General features: G+C 30.2%; 6 protein-coding genes across 6 annotated transcripts; 3 read left to right on the forward strand and 3 right to left on the reverse strand.

Annotated features, from left to right (window-relative positions):
- The first annotated feature begins 18 nt into the window (after positions 1 to 18).
- Positions 19 to 5662, forward strand: LOC128960284 (DNA-directed RNA polymerase I subunit RPA1-like). Its single transcript, XM_054306356.1, has 4 exons — positions 19 to 313; positions 381 to 508; positions 566 to 5354; positions 5415 to 5662. Exons 1-4 carry the CDS (start codon positions 157 to 159, stop codon positions 5660 to 5662), a joined length of 5322 nt encoding a protein of 1773 aa, XP_054162331.1. The 5' UTR covers positions 19 to 156.
- Positions 5663 to 6504: 842 nt separating this feature from the next.
- Positions 6505 to 9391, reverse strand: LOC128960674 (eukaryotic translation initiation factor 4B-like). The gene is made up of 6 exons (XM_054306830.1): positions 9249 to 9391; positions 8929 to 9081; positions 8678 to 8865; positions 8467 to 8620; positions 7214 to 8409; positions 6505 to 7152 (listed from the first exon to the last, which is right to left on the reverse strand). Exons 1-6 carry the CDS (start codon positions 9262 to 9264, stop codon positions 7072 to 7074), a joined length of 1788 nt encoding a protein of 595 aa, XP_054162805.1. The 5' UTR covers positions 9265 to 9391; the 3' UTR covers positions 6505 to 7071.
- Positions 9392 to 9810: 419 nt separating this feature from the next.
- LOC128960681 (huntingtin-interacting protein K-like) lies at positions 9811 to 10548 on the forward strand. The gene is made up of 3 exons (XM_054306838.1): positions 9811 to 10128; positions 10195 to 10302; positions 10371 to 10548. Exons 1-3 carry the CDS (start codon positions 9955 to 9957, stop codon positions 10464 to 10466), a joined length of 378 nt encoding a protein of 125 aa, XP_054162813.1. The 5' UTR covers positions 9811 to 9954; the 3' UTR covers positions 10467 to 10548.
- Positions 10549 to 10647: 99 nt separating this feature from the next.
- Positions 10648 to 11866, reverse strand: LOC128960285 (uncharacterized). Its single transcript, XM_054306357.1, has 2 exons — positions 11813 to 11866; positions 10648 to 11762 (listed from the first exon to the last, which is right to left on the reverse strand). The coding sequence occupies exons 1-2, from the start codon at positions 11841 to 11843 to the stop codon at positions 10648 to 10650; spliced, it is 1146 nt and encodes a 381-aa protein (XP_054162332.1). The 5' UTR covers positions 11844 to 11866.
- A 1354-nt stretch (positions 11867 to 13220) lies between these two features.
- Positions 13221 to 16222, reverse strand: LOC128960286 (protein unc-45 homolog B-like; the record flags this gene model as incomplete). The annotated part of the gene is made up of 1 exon (XM_054306359.1): positions 13221 to 16222. A coding segment is annotated over exon 1 (2832 nt), but the record flags the coding sequence as incomplete, so codon positions are not given.
- Positions 16223 to 17314: 1092 nt separating this feature from the next.
- LOC128960287 (TRAF3-interacting protein 1-like) lies at positions 17315 to 19668 on the forward strand. Its single transcript, XM_054306360.1, has 4 exons — positions 17315 to 17505; positions 17605 to 17722; positions 17936 to 18646; positions 18944 to 19668. The coding sequence occupies exons 1-4, from the start codon at positions 17371 to 17373 to the stop codon at positions 19666 to 19668; spliced, it is 1689 nt and encodes a 562-aa protein (XP_054162335.1). The 5' UTR covers positions 17315 to 17370.
- The last annotated feature ends 1746 nt before the right edge of the window (positions 19669 to 21414 follow it).

The raw sequence follows: 21414 nt of genomic DNA on the forward strand, positions 1-21414 counted from the left end.
TTACAAATTCTATTCAACAATAAAGTACTGAATGTAATACTGACTGTAATATTGTATATAATTTATAATCACGTGATTTAAATGCAATCTAAAACACGTTTTTATGTATTAATTGTTAATTAGTTTATAAATAATGATTGACTGAATGGCAATAAAATGAGTCAACAAATCAATAGTCAAATCAATGGTATATCGTTTGGTGTCTTCACTCGTGAGGAGATAAAGAAGTTGAGTGTTTTGAATGTGGAGACATCCAAAACTTTTGATGAATTAAATCATCCGACAGTTAATGGTCTTTGCGATAGTGTTTTCGGTAAATAAATAGCAAACAAATTGGTATGAAATGTAATAAATGTATGAAATGTCTGTACATTTTGTAGGTCCGGCTAATAGGGGTGAGACGTGTATTACGTGCGGACTTTCCGAGTATGACTGTTGTGGACATTATGGACACATAAATCTAGCGCTTCCAGTGTTTAATCCATTTCTTATAAAACAATTATTTCAGGTTTGCTTACGATTTAGTTATAATGATTTAATTTAATAACAATTACATGTCTTATAGTTATTGAAGATGTGTTGCTTTGATTGTCACCATATGTTGTATACACCAACCGCTTTAGAGACAGTGATCGCTCAGATGGAGGCCTTAAATCGTGGACTCGATATTATAGTTGAAGATTTAGCACAATTAGGTGCCTCACTATCAGTTGATTGTATTAATTTGGATGCGATATCAATAAGAATGTATGTCAGGGATAAACTACAAGAAAAAATTGAAGACGAATACAACAAAAGATACTCAAAACTAATTAAATGTAATTTAAATGTTAAAAATATTGTTGAAAAACAACAACAAATTTATAAGGACTTTATGAGCGGAAAGTTATTGAAACCAAACAAGAAGTGTCTTCAGTGTTCAGCTCATAAACAAGGCTTAACTGTTTTAAACAATGCATTAATTGTAATGAATTCACTTAAAGCTAACTCTAAAAAGAGTGCCATTAAAGACAAAAATATTGCAAATGATGAACAAACACAAGATATAAGTGAATTGGAAATGACTGGCGCTAAAGGAAAATCTCATTTAACACCTATTATGGCTCGAAATCATTTACGGTCTCTTTGGTCCAATGAAAAGGATACACTTTATCGTATATTTCCATTTCTCAGAACAGATATCCCTTTGGAGTCCGACTCAACACCTATTGATGTCTTCTTTATGGATACAATTACTGTACCACCAAATCGTTATCGTCCAATGAATTTCTTAAGTGGTCGACAATTTGAATCGGAACAGACAACTGCATTAAGTCAAATAATAATTGCATCGGATGTGTTAGATGTAGCATTTCGTCAGGCAAAACAATCAAAGTCACGCACATCTGATGCTGCATCAACATCAACGACAATTACCAATCAGACATCAGATAAAGGCAAAGATGTTGCAAAGTTTCACATGTGTTGGCAGAAATTGCAACTTTTATGCAACCGTTTGTATGACTCGGAAATGGATAGACTTCCAGATAACAAAGCAACGGGAGTTAAACAGATATTAGAGAAAAAAGAAGGACTCTTTAGAAAGCATATGATGGGAAAGAGAGTCAACTATGCCGCTCGATCTGTCATTTCTCCTGATCCTTACATTATGGTCGATGAAATTGGTGTTCCACTGGTATTCGCTACAAAACTTTCGTATCCACAACCTATTAATGATCATAATATTGAACAATTGCGACAAATGGTTATTAACGGTCCCGACATATATCCCGGTGCTTTGTCAATAACCTATGAAAATGGTCGAACAGTGAGATTACGATCTGATGATCCAACATTTCGGAAATCATTAGCCGACCGTTTACTTGTTCCTAAACATACATTTAAAGACAATACTATCCGTATTGTTAATCGACATTTGATTAATGGCGATGCATTGCTTCTCAACCGACAACCGACGCTTCATAAGCCATCAATTATGGCACATAAGGCTCGTGTTTTGCCTAAGGAAAAGACTTTACGTTTGCATTACGCCAACTGTAAGTGTTATAACGCCGACTTTGATGGCGACGAAATGAATGCACATTTACCACAAAGCGAATTAGCCAGAGCTGAGGCCTACAATATAGCTTCGGTTAACTATCAATATCTGGTGCCAAAAGATGGATCTCCTTTAAGTGGTCTCATTCAAGACCACATCATTGCTGGTGTAAAGTTAACTATTAGAGGAAAGTTCTTTACTAAAGGAGATTTTCAGGAATTATTATACGGCGCCCTTTCATTTCTTGACTCACCAATTAAATTGGTTCCGCCGGCTATTATTAAGCCAAAACCACTTTGGTCTGGAAAGCAAATTATTACAGCAATTATTATTAATATAGTGCCACAAAATAAACCACTACTCACTCTATCAATTCCTAGTAAAATAAATCCAAAGATATTACAATCAAAGAAACCACGAAAATGGACAGCCGGTGGAACTCCTTTACAATTAACAGATATGTGTGACAGTCAAGTGATTATACGTAAAGGAGAACTTATATCAGGTTTTATTGATAAAGTCAACTTAGGTCCAAATCCTTACGGATTAATTCATTGTTGTTATGAACTGTACGGTGGATCTGTTTCATCAGCACTACTGACCAGTTTTGCGCGATTGTGTACTAATTATCTTCAAATACATCACGGATTTACTTTAGGGATTCATGATATACTTGTCTGTGATAAACCTAATGCTAAACGAAATAAATACATAACAAAGGCTGAAAAAATGGGTTATAAAGCGTCTGCTGAAGCTATGGGTCTTACAGAGGATACAAACCACGAGTCACTTACAGATAAATTAAAGAGCGCTCACACAGACACTAATGACTTTTATATGAAACAATTGGATAAATGCATGAAAGGACAGACCGATGAACTTAACAATAAAATAACTGAAGTTTGTTTACCGAAAGGTCTGGTCAAACAGTTTCCAGAGAACAACTTGCAAATGATGATACAGGCCGGTGCTAAAGGAGGTTCTGTAAATGCCATTCAAATATCTTGTCTTTTGGGACAAATTGAGTTAGAAGGCAGACGCGTACCACTTATGATGTCTGGTCGCACATTACCATCATTTAGTCCTTATGAAACTCATCCAAGAGCTGGTGGTTTTGTTGGACAACGTTTTATGACTGGTATTCGTCCGCAAGAATTTTTTTTTCATTGTATGGCCGGTAGAGAAGGTTTAATCGATACAGCGGTTAAAACTTCACGTTCTGGTTATTTGCAGAGATGTCTTATTAAACATCTCGAAGGTTTAGTTGTTAATTACGATATGACTGTTAGAGACAGCGAAGGAAGTGTTGTCCAATTACTTTATGGCGGCGATGGCATAGATATACTCAAAAGTCAAATGCTTAAAGAAAAAGTTCTTTCAATTGTTGTTCAAAATAATGAAGCGCTGAAACCAACGGTCAAAGAAATAGAAATATTAGACAAAATTTCTGATAAAAAGTTACATAAATATCAAGAAAAGGTGGAATTATGGCTAAATAATTATCAAAGTTATGGATTCAAACTCAAAACTTCTCCTTTTATTAACTTTTCATCTGATATGACGCGAGAAAACAATTTTTCAAAAGAGGATTTGCTTAAAATGTGGACTCAATTGAAGAAAAAGCGCAAAAAACAATATTTAAATATTTGCAAATCATGTCCCGACCCAATCACTAGTGTGTTTCGTCCCGATCTTAATTTGGGTTCAATTAGTGAACAAATGGATTCAATTATAAATAGATATATTTCTGATAATACAGACAATCTATTAAACAATTCATCGGAACCATTGAGTATATCTTCTACTGAATTTAGGAGAACTATTAATTCCTATTATATGAAATGTTTGTGTCAGCCCGGAGAAGCTGTAGGCTTATTAGCCGCTCAATCAGTTGGTGAGCCCTCGACTCAGATGACACTCAATACATTTCATTTTGCCGGAAGAGGTGAGATGAATGTTACGCTTGGAATTCCTAGACTTCGAGAAATTTTAATGACTGCCAGTTCTAAGATAGCGACTCCTAGTTTGGATATACCTTTTGTTAACAACTATTTGGGAGACATAGAAAGCGAATCCGAAAAAATGAGACTAAAATTAAATTCTGTAAAACTGTCGGACGTTCTTGAGTTTGTCGAAGTGACAGAAACTCTTGAAGTGAATGGTTGTGTCCGCTACCGAACGTATGACATAATGTTTCAATTTTTGCCGAAAAGATTATATAAACATAAATCTTATACCAATTCGAGTCAAATCTTGAGATTTATGGAAAACAAATTTTTTAAGCTATTGATTGAAGCAATTAATAAACGGATTAAAATTTTGACAAAATCTCACGGACTATTTGATCACTCAAATAGAGTAAGAAATACTATCAAAAATAAAAATACCTCAAATGATGACAACGATAACTCTAATGATGGTTTTGAGACAACTACTGCTGCAAACGATAACGAAGAGATGAGCTCTGATGATGAAAATGGTAATGAAGACGACGGCGACACAACTGCTCAGAGAAACAAAACACGTCATAATCAGGAACAGGAATACGAAGAACCAGAAGATGACGAGATTCAAGAGGTACCGGATTCTGATGTCGAAGAAGTGGCTGATGATAATGCAAGTCTAGCTAATAGTGATTTGGATAATAGTGTTCAAGAAATAAATGAAAATGAAATGTCAACTATAAGTGATTTATTGGTTAACCAAACTTCTAGACGTAAGGAACAATTAGAGGCACAACTAAGTGAACGACAAAATAAGGTCAAAAATATCAGTACTTCTATTATTGACTATGACTTTGACATCAATAAGGAGGAGTGGTGTCGACTCAAAATAAAATACGATCTCATAAATAGTAAATTAGATATGACTTCACTTATAGAAGACGAGGCGCGTAAAATGTATGTCCATAAAGTGGGACGAATTGAACGGGCATTTCTTGTTAAAGATTCCGCTGCTGCCAAACGAAACTCTAATTTTGCTAAACTTTTAAAGACTGAAGGAGTGAGTCTTCTTGATGTTGTCCAATACAACCATATCTTTGATATCAACAGAATCTATACGAATGATATTCATGCGATTGCCAATACATATGGCATTGAAGCGGCCGCTGCAGCCATTCAACGGGAAATATCTAATGTGTTCGCTGTTTATGGCATTCATGTGGACGCAAGACATTTGTCTTTAATCGCTGATTACATGACTTTTAGCGGTCAAATCAAAGGAATGAATAGGCAATCAATGGATGGCGTTTCGCCGATTCAGGCCATGACTTTCGAAACGACTACTAATTTCTTGAAAAATGCTGCCCTAATAGGTATTAATAATATATTTTATTGAATGAAATGACTTAAAACATTTTATTTGTTTTTTAAAGGACTTAAAGATGATTTGTCATCTCCTTCGGCACGAATAGTAGTCGGAAGGGTTTCAGTTGTTGGTACGGGTTGTGTCCAAATGATGTCTAATCCAGTATTAGTGACCGGAACTAAACCGAATCAATCATTTGGAAGTGTCATCAAAGCAAACAAATGGAGATCAAAGAGCTCATCACTTAAAAGGAGATTTAATTTAAATCGTGTCAATGAAACGCCTCCTCTTAATAAACGAATCAAATTTGCTTAAAATTATATATTTTTTGAAATCTAATATTAAATTATTGTGAAATTTATACGAATGTAATTATTAAATAAATTTTATATTTTAAACAGTTGTTGTATTTTTTAATTACGTTAAATGTTTTTTTCTGTATCATTTTACCCTGAATCACTTTTGAATGACCCTCATGACCCCTAGTAGGTTGGTTGTAATAGTTAGTGAACTGAATTTACAGAGAGTCTTAAACAGCGGCGGCGGCGATGATAGCGGCGATGCTATTAATTACAATTATCTGGTCAACAATAAATTTTATTAAAAAGTGACCAAGGGCAATGTTGTAGATAATTTTAAACTGAATAAAATTGTAATTGGTCATTTTTGTGCAATTTTCACAAATCCCTAACCGTAAGCATTATAGAAATGATTTGATACACTACTGAAAATAAGAGTACATTATTGATATTATTTCATTTACTACAGTATAGTAACTGTATATCATATTTACTGTACAAAGTGTTGTATAAGCAATAATTTAAGGGAATTGACAGCAATGTTAGTGAATCCCATTTGCGTAATACAATGTAATATACGCTGTAATGTAATCCAATGTAATTGTGGCGCAGGAACGGGATTTCATTTTTTTAATTATTTTGATTTCCTTTTTATACACTAATCAAAACTTTTATCTACTCTTATTTTATGTAAACTAACATTTGCCAACACATCACAACATATTTCAATTGCTATTACCGATAATTTGTTAATCATTTTCAATATGTGGTATTAGAATAAATAATTTTAATTAGAAATAAAATGTTTAAATATATATTTATTATTATGTATTGAATTTATAATTATAATACATAATAGAAATTTTGGAAATGATATTAAAAATAATAAAATAAGATAATAATAAAGAGTGCAACTTTTGCTACTAAAATAAATGTTTAGATGTTTGGCCAACAGTGCCATTGATGCCATCCATCCCATTGAATGGCCACAAGACGTGTCTAATGTATTCATTTAGTTCACAAATACATGTCTTTGTTATACAAAGTAATTATCATATAATTTACAAATTTTTAAAATCGATTATTAGCTCTCAATTGTATATAAATGTATATATATATATATACTGTATATACTTTAAAAAATCCTATTAAAATAATTAGTAATAATTCAATATAAAGGAATATTTGACAAATGGTTAACTTAATGGCCTAAAAATAAATTAGTTCAACAAAAGTACAAATCGTCTATAAATCAAAACTATTTAATATTATTCTTATAAATGAATAATAATAATCAAAAAAGAAACCATAAAATTACAAAACAGTTTGTTTGAAAGTTAGAAACACGAATAAACATTCAAATATATAGTGATTTACGTTTTGCTTCAGTAAAACACAAATCAAGCGATTATTATTACCAAAGATTTAATCGGAAGGGTTGGCGCCTTCATCTTCATCGTAGTCCTCGTTATTTAAATGTGCGAATTTGTTGGATGTTGTATAAGCCTTAAATGATAAATCATTTTTAAAAATTGTAATTAATTTAATAAATTCATTCATTTCATACAACTTTGCGTTCGTCCTCGTCTTCCGACTTTTGACTCATTCGTGGCGGTCTATCGTATGTCTCATACTTTTCATGATCTCTATTTGATCCGATGTCATGTCTATCCCGCCTATTATTATTAGTAAAATTACTACGATTTGTCCCACTATTACCTCCTCTTCCACTGTTATAGCGCTGGTCTCTCGATTCTCGATCTCTTTGCGGTTCACGCGATGAAGAGTATCGGCTACTTGTATGCGTAGAGTCATTACTGTTTCGCGGCATAACTGTATATTTTGGTTCATTTACAGAATTCCGTTCACTTGTTTTGCGAGTACGACGTTGTCCACTGTTTCGATATTCGTCTGAATCTCGAGGTTGACCCGATTCGGAACCTTTTCGTGATCGACCGCCACTATTACTACTCGAACTAATACGTCGAATCCTACCTTCATTATTGTCCGACTTTTTATCTGATTCTTCTCGTTCCTTAAGAAGTTTCTGTTCAATTTCCTGTTCCCGAGCGGCCGTATTGACAGGTTTCGCGCCACCAAATATAGCAGAATTAGATAATGATTCAGAACTTTCATCAATAGGTTTCGTTCGGGGTTTTAATTGCAATTTCTGTCTTTCTTTAGGTCGTTCTTCAACCGATTCTTTAGGTTGTTCTTCATATGTCTCTTTGCTCGGAGGTGGAGATCCATTGCGTGAATCGTATTGCGAATCATCTCTTCGACTCCTTTCAAATCCACCGCCAAATTCTCGTCGAGAATCAGTCCTTCTGTCGTCATAATTACGACTTGAATATCGATTGGAGTCTTCAATACGTCGACCAAACGACGAGCGGTCATTATCACGGGAATCATCAAAGCGCTCGTCATTTCGATTTGAGTACCGATTATTTGATCGATCAAATTCTCGATCATTAGATCGTCCAAATCGCTCGTTTGAGTAATTATTACTTCTTTCATAATTGCGGTCATTTGACGGCCTAAATGTTCTTTCGTTTTCAAAACGATTTCTGCCATAACTTGAATCTGATCCTTGGTTTCTTTGTCTGTCATATGAATTATCATTCATACCGTTTCTGAAACCATAATTGTCACGATTTGGTGGATCACGCGAAACATCGTTATCTCGCGGTGCTGTCCTCCAATCACCAGCAGTTCTATCCTGACGTTCCTCACGAGGATTTTCTCGATTACCGGTAGAGCTTTCTTTAAAATTATTATTCAATTAAAAATAAAAACAAATCATTGAATAATCATTCAAACCATTATCTCCGGGGAGACCAACTTTGAGCTGTCGGTTTCTAAACATGTCTCCATTTTTCTGGAGCGCTTCAATCAATGAATCTTTATTACCAAACTCTGCGTAAGCAAATCCGCGGTGACGACCATTAAGAAGTGGTAATCGCACGTCAATTATCTGTTGAGTAATAAATTGTTCATTTAGTAAAATCTGTGGATTCAATTAAAATCAAACCTCAAGTTTGGAAAAATATCGGGTAATTTCCTGTTGAGAGACGTCGTACGGAAGGTTTCCTAAATAGGCTTTAAATGGCGGGTCTGACGGCACTCGAGTTAAATCTAAATCAGGAGTGCGGGTGGCTTTGGGTCCCGTCGGCAGTAATATTGGTTTGTTTGGTGTATTATAACTTACAGTAAACCTGTCTAAAAATGTTAACAAACATAATAACAATTAAAATCAATGATTATATAATATACTATGGTTACCATCGAAGTCATTATCATCGACCTGATCGGCCCAATCGAGTGACACTTTCTGTGTGTGCACAACATTATATCCCTGAGGAGGTGTCTGGTCTTCGGCCACAAACACCGACAAAGGGATTGTCTTCTTGTTTGACTTCTTGCTCTTTCCTTTCCCTATCAATCAAAACATTAATTAATTAATTAATTTGTTAACCATTTGTCGACAAATGACACACAAATTGTTGTCAACTGTCAGACAATGACTGCTTTTCGTGTTTATCTCAAAACAACTTAAATAATAATAAAATCAAATAATAAATAGTAATTAAATCAATGCAGACCTGTATTGGTAGCCATGCTTTACATCAAAGTGTCTATTAGTTAGTGAAACAAATGGACAACAAATACATCAAACAGTCTATCAATTAGTGTATAGAAGTGTACACTCAGTCACAAACACATTGACATCACTAACACTTGATATACATATATAACGTTATACTTAAACATTTGATCCAAACTTTCAATATTTCCAAAATTATTTCAATCAAAATATTAATTAATAAATCATTTATTATTAAAATTTTTCTAATATTATATATAATTTAATTTCCATATTATTTATTCTTTAATTAAATTAAAAAATGCTAAAACATTTCGATAGTTTAAAGTTTAATACATTAATATATTGTTATTGTTTAACATAATTGAATACAATATAAGTGTGTATTTAATGTAAAAATAATATATAATTAAATAATGATTACTTAATAATATTATAATTTAAATTTAAAAAATAAATGAATGAATAAATAATTAAATTTATATTATTTATGACATAATAAGTGAATGAATAGATGTTTGCCATAATTGATGTGATTATAGAAATTACGTAACAATTAGTTAATAATAAAGCATTGAATGCATTGAAAGCAACGTTTGTTTGCAATGTTTTGCTTTTAATGATAAAGTAATTGATTTTAAAACCATTTAATCATATTTGAAGACAATTAAGACATTTAATTACTTCATCCAAAACAACAAGACATGTCTGCTGAGGCCAATCAACGAGTCAATGGTGTGGACGAGTCGGCTGATGGCGAGGATGTTAGCAAACCAGTGGCCAAAAAGGTGGCCAAACATGACTCGGGTGCTGCAGATCTTGAAAAAGTTACCGACTTTGAGGAAGAAAGAGAAATTTCATCACAAGATTTACTTGGAGTTTGTTATGACACCACTTATAATGATTGGTATTTATTAATACTCTCTGATATTGATATTGATTAGGCCATCACAATGATTGGTGACAAAAGATCCAAAGAGACGGCAGAAAGAGTCGCTCGAATGAATGAATTGGCAAAAGTAGTCATCAATAAGGAAGACGTGGAACTGATTGTATGTCATTAATGTTTAATGTCATTCATAAATTAATTATTAATTACAGTAATGTATTGAACCAATAGATCAAAGAGATGGAAATTCCGCGGTCAACGGCCGAACTGAAGCTTCGGGAGTGCGCCGGCAATGTTGTCGACGCTTTGATTGCTTTAACCGATTGATTGACATTTTTAGTACTACTAGTCGTCGCTAATAATCATAACATTAATTCATAGTTTAATACTTCGTTTCATTTAAATACAACTCGTTTTCAATATAAAAATTTCAGTTTTTATTACAAAATCAATTAATCAAATTACAAATAATATTTATTGCAATATTTTTATCGAAATTTAGTCTTAATTAAGGATTAGCCACTAAAGGCACTGTTGATTGAGTTAATTGTACTGGAAATTGATGTAAGGCTTGAGTGGTGCCATTGGTTAACTCAACAGTTGTTGACTCAGGTATTGTTACTTCGGGTACATTCTGTATAGTAGTCGGCTGTGATATAGTGACCACCGGAACAGTCTGTGTACCCGTTGTCTGAGTTAACTCATAAGTAGTGGATATTTGTGGTACAGTTTGAAATTGAAAAGTTTGAGTACTTGTTTGTTGCGGCAAAGTCTGGGTTGCAATTTGATTAACAGATGTGGTTAGTGGTAAGGTTTGTTTCAACTGCTCGGATGTGTTTAATTGATCCGGTGTTTGAAGTATTTCTTCGGATTTAAGTATCTTATGTTCAGTGTTGTGAACTTCAGGCAAATGCGGTACGAAATTCAATGGTTTATTTGGAGTTAAAAACGGAGTGCTGACAACGGCCTGTTGTGTCCAACTATGTGGTAATGAATTTACTGATTCACTATTAACTGCATTTGTTCCCGGATTTGATATTATATGTGGTAATTGAGAAACGGCTTGCAATGGCTCTGACTTTTGGACTACAAGTTCCACTTTTTGAACTACAGGTTCATCTCTTTCAACAGTCTGTGTGTCTATGTCTTCAACAAATGGTTCAACCTTTTGAACTATAGGCACAAAATTATGAGATCCGTGCGTCAGTAATGACTGTGCGGGTGATAAAAGAGGTGTTCTGTTGATCAAAGTTTGTGATACGGGTTGTAATGACTGTACAATTGACTGTGAATTAGTCATTGACAGCAAATTCTTAGGAATTGTTTGAACGGTTTGAACGCTAGGACTATGACTTAAAGTTAGCAAATATTGAGGAATAGTCTGCGGAATACCAACTCTGGTCGATACGACCGGTGTCTCAAAAGAACCAACAAATGGTTGATTCCTCTCATTGCTTACAAACACAGAGTTGGGAATAATAGAGGTATGAAATGTGGTCGAAACGGGAAAGTTATGCGTCCTTATATACGGTCCAACCATTGATTGAATTTGGCTGTGATGGACATGACCCTGGAGGTGATGGTCAGTACATTTAATGCCATTTGAGGCCAACAAATCTAAAGCTAAAATACTTAATATTTAAAAATTGCTTTTATTATAACAAAAATCTTACCAATAATTGCAATAAGATATTTGACATTCATTTTTGCTGTTACGAAGTTTTCATATGTTTGTAATAAATTGAAAATTGCTTTTTATATAGTAGTCGATAATTAAAGCAAATAGTGGTCATTTTGATCAGTTATCAAAATATAAACTGAAGTTTGGTCAGTTAGCAGGGATAGAGTATAGATTAAGTTATTTATTTTTTAAAATAGTCACTATAAAAGTTAGTAAAATTTCTGTATATATTTAAAAGTTATTAAATTGTATTTTTAGATAAGTATGGTGAAGATAATTATTCATTTTAATTTCAATAATATCAGTATTTCAGTTAATTATTAAATTATATTTATTAATATTATTAGTGATGTTATCTACATTGTTTCTTAATATATATTTTTATTAATACAATTTAAATATAATAATAATATTATTTTTAATTATTCGAGAAACTTTAAAATATAGATAACCGTAATGCAAAAATTATATGTAATTTTAACAATACAAAACATAGGATTTTATGTTAAAAAATTATTACCGGTAAACGTAAAAAAACTTTAAAGTAGTCATTTTTAATATATATATTTTTAAGTTAAATAATTTAACTTTAATCGATACTTTAGTTATAACTCCGAAGTTTATTTGAAGTACACAAATGTCAAAAGTTCAACAATTATTAAATATTGTTTTTCAAAGGGTATAAATTTGATTATCATTTTGTAACTAAAAGTTTGATTAGATTTAGTTATTTTGCTTAAACTATTATTTTTATTATAATCATTACAATATAACAAACATTTATATTTTATTTGATAATATATTTAATTTGTGTTTAATTTATAACTAGTTTTTCACAAGTATCTCAATGTTTACCAAAATAAAAACAAAATTAAATATTAATTTTCAACAATTATTATCAAATGAAATACATGATAGCAATAGTCATTTTAATCATGGTCAAATAACTTATAAACTACGGTAATGTTATATTTTAAGTGATTTGAATTGTTAACTTCAATTTGCATTTTTAATTTATATACAATATTGTATAATTTATATAAATATTAAAACTTGTCGTTTGTTGAAATGACAAATTATATGATATATGAAATAAAAATAATGTAAATAAATTGATTTTTTATTAATTTATATAATATATGAGAAAAATACATTTAACTCCAAATAATATCATATTTAAATTATATTAACAGTTTCTTCTTAAATATAATTAAAATTGAAAACATTAAATAAATTAATAAATAAAATGCTACACAAATATGATAAATAATATATCTAAATATAAATGAAGTAAAAATTTAAAATTGCAATAAATATTTTAATTATTATTATTATTATTATTATTACCACAATAATACTCTAATGAGTTAACATTATTAATTATCAATTGGTTTAAGTTTTTCAATATTCTTAATAATATTGAGTTCTTCAGCTCTCTGTAAAGCTTTAGTTACAATATCTTTGATTTTGTCTTCGATGTCATCCACTTCAGGTCGAGTAATGGCTACAAGAATCTCAAAAATTTGTGTTTCAATGATTTTCTCAGCGATGTCTTCGCCGGCATCTATTAGGTTATAAATAATACAAACGCCTCTATGCTGTAGTTCTGTGTCTTTATTAGAGACCAATTGGATGAGACATTCGAGCCAACACTTGGGTTCAAATATCTTTTGGCACGACTTCTTGCTGACAGATGTTAACATAGCTAAGGCACCGGACGCTGCTTTGGCTGTTTCAATGTCGTCATCCATCGCTAATATAACCAAATACTTGACCCGATCATTGTCTCCCTCATACATCTTCACCATATCTTCGCTTACAATCAAATTAGTCAAACATTGAGTGGCGGATCGTTTAAGAAGTTCGTGGTCTTCATACATATAACTTTCAATGCGTGCAAATCCACTGTCTTTTATAATCCTCGATCTGACACTTGGACTGACCTGAGCTAAGTTTGTTAGTGCCATAAGAGCCTCGAAGTTCATTAGAGCGCTGCAATCGGGATGTAATATATGGATAAGTGGTCGAACCACTTCACAACATCGTTGACCAGGAAATGCAACCTCAGGATTAATGGTAATACCTATTCTGGCTAATGCTTGACCGGCAATATTTTTACCGATATCTGTATTGCTTTCAAGTGCTAATTTAAGTAATGCTTTGACGCCTCCCTGTTGTACAACAATACCTCTCAAATCTCGGAACTCACAAAATGCATTGAAAACCCGAGCAATCATTTCTCTACTGGTTTTGCTCTGGGATTTAGTTAAAGCAATCAAAGCTGAAACAACTTGAAGATTACACAACACTTGACACCGTTTTTCAACAAAAGTCATGTCATCTTTAGGATGATCTTCAGGCACGTGTTGTTTCGCAAATTTTGCTAATTCTTTCAATTCAGGAATTGCTTCTTGTTTTTCATAACTATTGGTTAAATTAACAAAAGTAGTGACGACTCCAAACAAAACCGAAAGATCACCATTTTTTGCCAAATCAACTAAAGCAGTAATAGCTTCCTTGTCTTCTATCAACTCTTCTTTAATTTCTGCGCTTAGAGACAAATAAGCCAATCCATCGGCTGACCATTTTTTCATATCCTTATCGACGGATGGACTCACAAGAAACTGTTGACAAGCTTTTGCCAATTTGACTGTTGATTCATCAGAAAATGTACGAATAGACGCATCAGTACCGCCAACAGAACCTAATTTACAAAGACCTACAAGTGCTCTAACTTTGATTCTATCATTAGAAGACTTAAATAGCTTTTTAAGTATTCCGGTTCCCATATTGGCCAGAGAAGTACACTTATCCTTTTTAGACGCCGCTGCTATAATAGCCTCAGCCGCTACACACTGTTGGATGGCATCATCAGAACCGGCCATAACTAACATCATTTCCATAATTCCCGTTTGACCCAAACAGTAATTGCCGACATCAATGGGTCCCATCAATAAAGTAGTAATAGTAGCGGTGGCACGAACTTTATCCTCGATATCCATTCCTCTAAGTTTACTATTAATATAATCCATGACTTTATCGCGATATATTTCTCTGGCTTTGTCGTGATCGTGACATAAGTAGACTTTATCCAAGAGTAGTGATACATGAGTTCTTGTACTCGAAGTTATATTCATTCCACTCTCATATCTGATTTCCTCGAGTTCTGATGCAATCTCTAATAACTTCCAGAGACCGTCATTTTGGACTAACATTTGACCCCAAAAGAGTGTCTGATAATCGACATGTGTTATTAAAAGCTCAAGAATGGCATCTCGACAGAGACCGGTCATCATTCTTAGGTTTGTATTATTTGTCAGACAAATCATTATTTCATTGATGTTTGTCTCATGTTTTTTCATCAGATCCTTGTTTGGTTTCTTTTCTTCTTTAGCACAAAAACCACTCAATGACTCAATCATTGTCTGAATGTTGTATTGAATGGCAGTAATCATTTGCTCATCAAATGAAAGACTCATTATTTGGATCAAAGTGTTGATACCAATCACTTTTAATACATCAAGTGATCCCTCAACAGAATTGTTGGATAATTCAGTCAAAGTCCTAATTAAAGCTAATTTTAGATTTGCATCACATTTGGAGTTAAGTATCTTTGAAATCAATTGCAAGCCATTGCTTTCGATAAACAATCGTTTTCCCGCATTTTCGCGGACCAAAACCATTAAATTGTTGGCCGACTGCAACCGTTTGTCGGCTTCAATCCCATCATCGGTCAAGTAATCAAACATTTGTTTCATTCGCGAAGATATACTTGAATTTTGTTTAACCAACTCTTGGATTTTGGCATTCAGTCGACGCAAAGTTGTTTTAATCGACATATTGTTTGGTTCCAAGTGTTGTATATTTAGAGCATCTTTGAATGCATCTGAATATCGTTGCATTGTCTCCAATGCTGAACATCTTCTTAATAATGTCTTAATGTCTGTTGGACTCAATTCAAGTGCTTTTGTCGCATAACTTATTGTATTTTCATAGTCTTCAAGTTTAAGATAACAAAGACTTAAATTTTTATAAAGATTTAGTCGATTTGTTTGCCACGTCTTGGAGTCATCACTGAGAGTGTTGTCCGACAAACTCAATGCCTTTAAGTACTCATTGATGGCTATCTTGTAATCACCACTTTTGACCAATTGATTGCCTGACTCTTTCAATGACAACACTTGCAATTCCTTGCCATCCAATTCATCACTAATTTCTTGTATTTGTGGCATTAATTTACTTTTAATTATCAATAAAAATGCTAAACTAGTGATCAGTTGATGCAAATGATGTCAAAATAAGTGATAGTTTTCATCACTTTTAAAGTCACTCCAAATATGGTTTGCAATCACTGTTTACTTGACTTTAAGCCAATCGTATTCATTGTTATCCAATGCATGGCTTTCTATCAATAGAAATACACTTTAGTTACTAAACAGACGGATATAATATATTTATTATTTATTATATGAAATTGAAATATATTTGAATATAATATAAATGAATTACAAAATGCTTTATTAAATTATTTTTATCATATAATATCAAAATATTCAAATATTAACTAATAAAGTTAAATATCAAATTCATTACATGTATTAAATATGCAATTTATTATATTAATTTTATTAATAAAACAAATTCACCTAGATGGTGCAATAAGTTTATATGCATTTTCTAAAATATTTGTTCAGAATATTGCAATTAAAAAAAATTAATTGACATTGCTCAAAATTTAGACATAAAATCTTTAATAATAATCTATACCTAACTTTTTAGCATAACATTTAAATTTATAAAAATATTAAGATATTTTTTTAATAAAGATTTTTTATAAAAAACAATTATATTTTTTGGTATAAATATTAAATATATAAATTTGATAATACCTACAGTATATTATATTAAGATTTACATTAGATAAATGTAGAAATTAATTTCAACAAAGTTATCAAAAGTATAAGAAATTTAGTAATTATTTATTATTTTATATGAAATTAATTCAATTTTTATGTTTTACTAATTTCTAATTATTATTATAAATACATTTTGCGATATATTAATTATTTTGTAAATACAGTACTAACCGTAAGTAAAATTAAAAAATATACATTAAATTATTTATTGTATTATTATTATTACATTAATTGAATAATTTCATTAATGGTAATATTTTATTCATAAAACTTAAGTTTCATTTAATAGATTTATATTAGAGATGTATTTATTAAAATATATGAATTTAACTTAAATATTGAATATATTTAAAAATATATATGACATCCTATTATCAAATATATTAAAAATGTAAAAATGTATGTTATATTATTTGAATAAGTTCAATTTATAAAATAAATATTATTTATCTATTAAAGTTATAAAATATAACAAATAATGTCTATTTTTGAATATATAATATTTATTGGATAACTTATAAATTAATTTTGTGTAACGCATAGCAACACATTAATAGAAAACAAAACAATAAAATAATTTAATTATTTAGTCATTAGATATGATTGAATGTAATTAAATGTGAAGAAAAACAAAATGAGTTCAGAAATTGATGCAAAACTAGTAAAACAAACTCAAGAGTTGTTAAGTAAAGTAGTGAAGAAACCGGTGATCACTGAAAAACTATTGAGAAGACCTCCCTTTAGATTCCTTCACGACTTGATTATTAGTGTAAGACTATAGTGCTATCAATACTATTGATATCATTATATAAAAATTGTTTCAATCATTTATAACTATTTTATTAAACTATTTTTAATTAATCAATAGATTAATACAAATCATGGATTTTTTAAAGATCTCTATTCAGTCAATGATTTGAATGCAGAGAATGTTAAGGAAAAGGAGGCGAAGATTGTATTTCTTGAGAAAGCCATCGACACAACCGGTTTGTCCAATAATTCTCATTGTTTTATATATTATATTACACTTCAATATATTATTAGTTTTATAATTTCAATCTTTAAAATTTAAAAATTTAATTGAATTGGCATTTATATATAGTATATATATATATCATATATCAGTTTTTTAAAAGTTTTTTTTCATTGAATATAAATTTTTATGTACTGTATATTTGTTATATTTAAATATTTAATAGGTTTGACAATTGGCGATATTTTGAGTGCAAAGCCGTCTAAAATAGTTGCGGGTCTGGAGTGCGATAAAACCAATGAATGGTTACAAACGATGGCCAAAGCTATCATTGATAATAAAGACTCGTCCGATGCTGTCATACGAGTACTGAACGGAGAAAAGCCGACCAAACGGAACAATACAGTCGTGACTAATCATAATATGAATAATACTCATAATAGCAAAACTAATAGCAATAATAGTAATAATAATAAAAAGAAAACATTGAATTCACAAACAAAGAGTCAGAACAATACAAATAAGAAAACAAAGAATGAGATGAATGAGAGCAAAGACTTGAAAGAAACGAAAGCAACTAAAAGTGAGCCCAAAAATACCATAAAACCATCAGTTGAACCAAAAGGGGCCAAAAACAAGAAGGCATCGCCTCTTCTGTCGACAAACAAAACAAAAAACATTTCAGACAAACAATCAAAGCCAGAGCTGATGACTACAAATGCTTCAAACGGAAGTACTATGGAATTACAGCCAACGCCAGACTCAACTAATAGTGATAATAGAGAGGATTATATTAACAAAGAAATGGATGAAAGACCTAATGATATACAAAACAATAAAGAAGTTGTCGAACAAAAGACATCACCGGTTCGGGTAAAGACTGTCAAACCCAGATCTCAAGTATCGGCGTTGCCTTTAAATCACATTCAAAACTCAGGTAACAGTATTATAAAAGACTATCTTATTTGCTTATGTCATGAATTTACAGTAAAATAGTATTAATAATTTATTGTGTAATAGTTTATAACAAAAAAAACTTGATAAGTATGTTACAAAAATAAGTTTATTTCAATTTTTAACAATAGAATAAATCATAATTTAAATTGATTTTTATTTGAAAAAAAATATTTTTTAACAATTTTATTATAAAGTTATATAAAATAAATTTAATTTAGAGAAATATTTATAAACTAATATAATAAATAAAATTGAATAAAATTATATATCAAAACAGAGACCGTTAGCACAGTCGGTCCCCCAACTCGTCTCGAGCGCAGTGCTCGACCCAGTAGTTCACGTCCCGCTCCTCCCAGAGTTATAACAAAGACAACTGAAGATAATAAGATCATTGAGGCGGAACTCGAAGAGAAGTTACGTCTCATAAATGCAAAACCAGTAGAAAATTTGATCACTGAAAACACGACCACCGATGACGACCAAGAATTCACTGTCACGACTGATATCACGAATGATCAAAACGACGAAACTAAAGAACAACTGAATTATGAAACCAATAATGACATCCAAAAGGGAAGTCTAGTCAAGCAATTAGTCGATACTAAAAAAGAATTGGAAGGCAATCAGTCATCAGATGTTCCCAACAATGACAAGAAGATTACAAAACAAACCAATAAAGATATCGAGAAATTACGACAAACTATACAATCATTGAGTCAAACGGCCAGTCCTTTAGCAAAGATTCTCGATTATCTTCAGGAAGACATCGATTCCATGCTCTTTGAGCTCAAGTCATGGCGAGAGGAGTATAAAAATAATATGAATTTATTGCAAAAGTCACGAACAACTACTTTGGAGGCTTTAGAACCATTCAAATCGGAACTCAATGTATTAGATGAAGAAATTTTGTTACAAATGGACAAAATTAGTGTAACTAAAGCTAATATCATTAAAAATGATGAAAAATTACAGAAAATGGTTTTAATTATTAATCGATTGTAATTTTTTAATTTTAAATATTTTATTAAATTGTTATTTTTTGTTTAAATTAATATTGTAATAAAAATTGCTAAAATATATAATTATTTATAATTAAAAAAACTATTTTTCAATTAAATAAGTTATTATGCATCATGTATTATTAACAATTGAGCAATTACAAATAATAAAAGAATCTTTAAAAAATAACATTGAAAATTTTAATTTTAAATTGTTAATTAAAGATAAAAATAGTTGAACCAAATAGTTGATACATAATATACACCACACACTAATTAATGGGATTCTTGTTTATAAAATTAATATAATTATAATTATTTTAAAAAGATTTAAAAAGTTAACACTTTTTAATTAATGAATGTATTAATTAAGTGCCGAAACACTGGTGTCCGCGAGTTAACTATTAATAACTATTAATAACTAATTGTTGTCATAAGTGATGTCTAAGTAATATAATTATCAATTATAATTAGTTTTCGTAAAATTTTATTTATAATTGATTTGAATTAAATAAATTATTTTTTAATATTAATTAAAATACTACTAATAAAATTTAGTTAATATTTATAGTTATAATAAATTGTTTCAAAATAACAAATACGTTTCGATAGAACAAAATTAATGTGAAGATCACAGACACAGAAATTTATTTTAGAAACTTTCCAGAAATCTCTCTAACTCTAAGTGTAATTAGAATTTATATATTACTTTGAAATGCTATTATATATATATATATTAAATATAATAATATTAAATTATATATAATATAACATAAAATATTAATTAATTAATAAGTGTAACCTACAGTACATTAATTAGTTGACATTTTTGTAATATCTAGCAAAAACTTATTATGTTTTTATTTATTAAATTAATTGATTATATACCTCAAAACAACTAAAATACAGCAAATAAACTAAACTATATATTAATATAAGATAATAAGATACTATTTAATAATTAATATTTATAATTAAACCAAAAATATAAAAATAATTTTATAAATCTTAGCGAATAATTGTTTTACAAATATTTAGTTCAAAGTTAGATATCACTTAAATTATCATTTATATTCATTCATATTTTAATTTTTCTAAACAAAAATTATTGAATTCATTAAATATCTGTTTTGTGCAACAAAAGCATATAATAATTAAGATAATTTATTAGGATATTATTACAGTATATATATATTGTACTAGTATATACAGCATTACATTAAACAAAACATAAGCTTATATTTAATATAAAGCAAAGATTATTTATGTAATAAAAAACCGTTGAAATAATTTGGGACAATAAGTACATATACACTGAATTTATTTGGGCTAAATTGCTCTAATTATACACAAAATTATTATATTCGACATTAATTTTCAAAAATAATGTTTTATATTAATAAATAAGTTTATTAAAGTTAGAAAAACTAAAAAATACTAATATAAATCACTATCAAAAAGTGAAACATACAATTTTCAAATGTAATTTTTTTGTTATTCAAATTATTAAACAAAATTGACAAATAAATTAACCAAGACAAGATTTTAATTAATTTATTTAACAATTAAATTTCATTCAATTTTATTGTAATTTTATGCATATTATTATTATACTTTATAGTTAATAATTTTATATTATGTCAAAAAAATAAAAAATGAATCTGTGTCATTATAATTATTTTAGCATAACTACAAGATTATATGATATTGTATTATTTGACAGACAGGTCATTATAATATTATAGTAGAC

This window comes from Oppia nitens, unplaced genomic scaffold, assembly GCF_028296485.1.
Source record: "Oppia nitens isolate AA-2021 unplaced genomic scaffold, nextdenovo-longstitch-racon4-pilon3 scaffold4_pilon_pilon_pilon, whole genome shotgun sequence".
Lineage (NCBI taxonomy): Eukaryota > Metazoa > Arthropoda > Arachnida > Sarcoptiformes > Oppiidae > Oppia > Oppia nitens.